Genomic DNA, 5,484 nt, shown 5'->3' on the forward strand with positions numbered 1-5,484 from the left:
TAAGAATACATCAAGACTATTCGGACGAATGAACGACAACGTATTTTAAAGGCTACAAATAATTAAAGAGGAAATCATTTAATTCAAATATTAAGGATTTATTCAAAATATAACTTTTAACTTTTTTATTTCTTCCATTCGCCAAACTAGCCTTGATGTTTTCTACTTATAATGAACTGAAAGTATCACTTCACATAAAATAATGAATTTGACAATTATATGTATATTCTGGAATAATTGAAAGTATTTTTTACACGCTTTTTATTAGCTTCACCTGTATGTTTGTATGTTTGTTTGTATGTTTGTTTGTTTGTAACCGACTTCTTTGGGCGCGATTTTGACCCACTTTAAACGGCCAGATTTAATTCAAACTTTGTAGATTTATTGAGGACCGGACAATACACTAATTTGATAAAATTATTCCATTTTTCAATTTGCAAAATATGATAAAAGCGTGTTTTTTAGTTTTTTTAAACTATTATTATTATTTTATTTATTTATTTTTAACGGTTTTCTTACCCAGTAATTTCTACGCTACATTCACACTTTTAAATAAATTAATTCAAACTTACTTTTGTGTTTTTTTTTCCCCTCTATACGTATTTATCTGTTACGTAAATCTCTTTGGCACTGATTTTGTGATATCGTTTGAACTATGGATGTTAAAAAATAACTTTTTATGCACTAAAATTGACAAGTAAGCATTCAGCATAGATTATATAAATAACATCTGCTTTAAAAAAAAACGTATCTTTACTTAATGTAAATTTATCGTGCCATGTTACTGTTTATTAAAATTTAAAGACAAGTCTATTAATTTCTAATTGCCTTTTGGTTGGGTTAAACAGATTTATGAATAAAGTGTGAAAGACTACATACGAGTTAAATAATTAAAAAAAAATCACATTTCTTCTCCGTATAATATATGTTTCCCGCCAAAACGGCAATACAATAAATACTCTTTACACCCGCTATATCTTAAGCCATATTATTGTGACATCTGATATGCTAAGTTATCTATTATAATCAATGTCCATACAAAACAAAAGAAATCAACGAATTTTTTCTTCACTACATTTGGCAAATTTTGACAGTCTTAATATCCGATCGAAAGAGAATAACACTATCACAATCACTTTGTACTGCTCCGAGTAACGTTTCGTTATATTTTGTTGGTTTTCCGTTATTTTATTGAGATAACGTTACTTTTTATATACCGATATATCCTTGTTATAACGTTATTTTTGTAGTCCAGTCGTCGATATGGGAACTATAGATTCTACTGCATCCCAATATACTTTATGTGACATATTTGGCACGTTTCTGCACCATGTTTCATGTTCTTATAACACCAGACCTGACGTTAAATAGTCAAAATAATTTCGGACAAATAACTCTTAATTAATCTTAAGTATTTTTGTTGTTAAAATCTATACCAATTTATCCAAGAATTCCTCACAAACACCATGTCAAACATTATCGAATCACATATCTCCGTTACATTTAGGCCAATATAACAATCGAATCTATAGTTATCACTGTTATAACCGTTGTATGACGGTTCGTTACCGGTATTTCATTTGTTTCCCTCGCCCTTGAGCGCTTGTTCTAGAACATTCTTCGAAGCAATTTCGACTGTAACTGTTTTGCTTATGGTCGATAGTTGCGTGTCGTTCGTCGATGGAGCGTCCAGTGGTTCTGTTATAATGCGTATTGAAGCGACTCTTGCGCGTCGGTACGCTGATAATGTGTTGATGCCTAGATACCTGTAAGTATGAGAATATTTTATGGTATGGAAATTTTATGATTATTATTATTGATTTCATAATTTTATTTTTATTTTAAAAATAACGAGCTCTTTCGTTCCATATACAAAAGCATTGCTTTTGTCATTCTATCTACGAATAAATAAAATCTAATCCCTGCACTTTCTCAACTCTAACTTCACAACTGGCCTCTCCCTTTTTTACGTTCTATATATAATAATAAAAAAAAGAAACCAGCCAGTTATATGAATAAGGATGACGTTCTAAAATTAAAAATAAAAAAAACAGCCAGTTACTTAGCAGCTATGTAGTACGTTGTAAACTTAAAAATAAGAAAATAATAGAAGTTCGCCAATCACCTGGCCGCTACGTAGCATATGAGCAGCGCGCCGCCGGTGCCCAGTACGCGCGCGACCGGCGACGGGTACACTTGCACCAGCGCCCACGCGAACATGCCCGAGCACGACATGCATATGAACGCGAGCAGCGTGCGCAGCGCGTGCAGGCACGTGAACCCGCGCTCCCATAATAGCCTGCGAACGATGCTATATATTACAAAGAAATATTCAAAAAAACAAAAAACAAAAATGTGCTATCGCTGACGGTTTTTACCTGTTGGTTTCTTCCACGTGATAAGGTGTGTTGCACACTTTGCACTTCATGCAGTCAGGAGTACCGTAACTCTGGGAAAAACAAATAGTTAGAATTAATGGCAGAGTTCAAGCATCAAATTTCCAAACCTGTTTAGTCCCATAATGAATTATCGGTGTTATGATTTTCATTTTTATGGTTAGATATGTAACACTGGCGGGAAAAAATACCCATTCAAATATTTAATCATTTAATAATTTACATTCACAATTAATAATTTATCTATACTAATCGTAAGAAGCTGGGTTTGTTTGTTCGCTTGCTCGTTTAAATTGCCCATATCCCCTCAATAAAATTGTTTAAAATGAAGTGTTAAGTTGCCTGCTCTGACATATAAAATGAAAATAGTTTAAAACGAGGTGTAGTGTTTTGTGAAGTAGTTTTAAATGAAGCAGCAGCCACGCACCTCAATGAGCCACCGCTTGAGGCAGTCGTGGTGCACGGCGGCCACGTCGCCGGTGCAGCGGCACGGCCGGATCAGCGGCTCGGCGCGCGCGCCGTCGTAGCATATCCAGCAGTCGCGCGCCGACCCCACGCTGCCCACCAGCGAGTCGGTCTCTACGTTCTGTCGGAACGACGTACAGATTATATCCACCGACTTCCACATGTAGGATAGAATCATATTATAGGGAAGAGGAAAATTTAGCGTAAATAGCTAGCGCGAGGTGTTAGGGTTCAGGATGTAATCCCCACACTGGCCCCCAACGAGTCGGTCTCTAAGTTCCGTGGGTTGGGGAGACAGGGAGGAGTGATTATATCGACCAATTCCAAAATTCTATAGGGAATGGAAAATTCTATAGGAGGAAAACTTAGCGAAAATAACTAACGGGAGGTGGTAGGGTTCAGGATATAATCCCCACCGTGGCCAGCAGCGAGTCGGTCAAGCCGGCTTCAAGTTAATTGTATCGAGGAGAGAAAGACCCGGCTAAAATAACTGCTAAAGTTTTACGTTTAGTTCAGGATATGATCCATCACGCTGGCAAAGTGTCGTCAAACTTTTATTTTTCCTTCACCTTCACCGTATCGAGCTGCAGTGACGTGAATATTGAGCAGATAAAGTAAACAATCAATTTATATCAAATACGCTCGCCTGGTCTCGTACTTCCCAATTTTCAATTGAAATCCCATTATATTTAATAATTATTGATGCATATAGATCTAAATATAGTTCATTCGATGTATCATATCGGTCCAACTAAAGACATTCTCCCCGATTATTTTCAAAACAAAATTCTAGAATCGTTCTTAAAAAATTTCCTAAATCAATAAAAATTCAAAAGCATCGAATTGAAATATGACCAGAAAGTTCTAGAACACTTACCGATAACGTAGAAGAATTTAATCCCTTAATAGCAGCGTGACGGGTCTGATAGAAGAACGACACGTAAAAAATACTCCAAATCGAAAACCAATTCATTGCAACCGCCATAAATAGATCGTATTTCTGTTTCCACGTCATTCTATATATATCCAACACAGTAACATCCAGCTGAGAATAATAGGGGTAAATTCAGTCTTAGCGCACGGTAATATAGGCCAGATTGGCAAAGAATGTAGGATGAGCACGTAGCAATTCGCTAAACGTGACATGTATTAAGCGTTTTTACCCAAATTTGAGGGTACTTGATGATCTGAATGAAGTCATTGGTACAATCATATGTTGCAATGAGCTGAATTTTCTTTAACGTTGCATTGAAAGCGATATGGAAAAAAAAAACATACACGAGTATCGACTTTTAACATAGAAAATTAGGTGTCTGAATTAATATGACACCTATGGATCGGCCTATATATAGTATACAAAACAGTAAGCAAAGCATAAAAGCTGTGAAGACATAGAATAAACCCACAAAAAAATAAATTACATTAACGAAAAAACCAACACTAATTTATGAATCACTTATCATCTAAAACAAGGATGTCACACATTGATAAAACTTTTTGAGTTCCAATAACAAGTTTAATTTAATACAATAACAAAATAATTATACATCAAGGAGATTTATGCAACATACTAAAACAGCAACAATTGTTGTATTGTGGAAAAGAGCGTTATTCAATAAAAAGACAAATATTTAAGGGACCTATGTCACATACTACTCAATTATCTCATGCAAACTGACACTTACAGGTGGTTATGAGCCACGCACATTCACCGGCTGATTGTCAGTTAGTACTCACTGAAAACCAAACTGAAACAGTTCAGCGACAGCTCTTACATGGAACTCACTCCATCCGCAAGCAGAACCCTGGTAACTGGTAAGCAGGATACTTGCCCAACCAGAACCCAACTGCCGACAGTATCTCCAAGATCATACTTGCCCTGAAGGTATCTTTGCACGCCAGCAGGCTCGCAAGCCACGCCTCTTCTAACTAGCACTTAGGCACTCTACACGACGGTACACTTCTACTGGGTGGTAGGTGACCGACCATTACGTATTATAGCAGGAGTACGAATGTGGAAAAGTGATGACACTAGACGTCCCATCTAGCTCTGTGTTATTCTCACATTGAAATTACGCCTGCTTTTAGACGTCACTAATGCGATACCGCAAGCCGTTCGAACGCTCCGTAGATTCAGACACACACACACAAACCTTGGCATCACCGAGCGCGCTGGGCGCGAGCAAGTCCGCGAGGCGCGCCTCGTCGAGCTGGCGCGCGAGCAGGCGGCGCGGGTTGAGGATCCAGAGCCGCTCGGGCGCCATGCAGTTCCACAGCACGCACGGGAACCATAGCGTGACGCCGATCTCGGCCAGCCGGAACACCACGTCGTGCCAGTTGCGCGACACCACCGGCACCCTGCAACGTTCACGATTCGTTCCATTATAATTATGTCATTCGCACCTTTCCTTGGAGATGTTACTAAATAAGACTAAGTTATTCTCCCTATATCACCCAAATTGTATGAATGTGCGTTCCGGAAAATATATGGCACACAGTATCACAAACAATGCACAAAACCGCACGGGAGTCTATTTTATAGTCTATTTCCGATATTCTCTAAAATGGATGAGTTATTCTATTCAAATGTTTAGCATCTGATCCCATTACAAATTTGAGTGGA

General features: G+C 37.8%; 1 protein-coding gene across 2 annotated transcripts in view; it reads right to left on the reverse strand.

The window, feature by feature from the left end:
• Nucleotides 1-500: 500 nt before the first annotated feature.
• The window catches only part of LOC119836903, a 45,329-nt gene continuing 40,345 nt past the window's right edge, over nt 501-5,484 (reverse strand). For both annotated transcript variants that reach the window (XM_038362355.1, XM_038362356.1), the window contains exons 9-13: nt 5,015-5,219; nt 2,824-2,982; nt 2,379-2,449; nt 2,126-2,299; nt 501-1,766 (exon numbers count right to left, since the gene is read on the reverse strand). In XM_038362355.1, the coding sequence (XP_038218283.1) occupies nt 1,577-1,766; nt 2,126-2,299; nt 2,379-2,449; nt 2,824-2,982; nt 5,015-5,219 (799 nt within the window). In that variant the 3' untranslated portion in view covers nt 501-1,576. The remainder of the gene's footprint in view (nt 1,767-2,125; nt 2,300-2,378; nt 2,450-2,823; nt 2,983-5,014; nt 5,220-5,484) is intronic.

Source organism: Zerene cesonia, chromosome 26, assembly GCF_012273895.1.
Source record: "Zerene cesonia ecotype Mississippi chromosome 26, Zerene_cesonia_1.1, whole genome shotgun sequence".
Classification (NCBI taxonomy): domain Eukaryota; kingdom Metazoa; phylum Arthropoda; class Insecta; order Lepidoptera; family Pieridae; genus Zerene; species Zerene cesonia.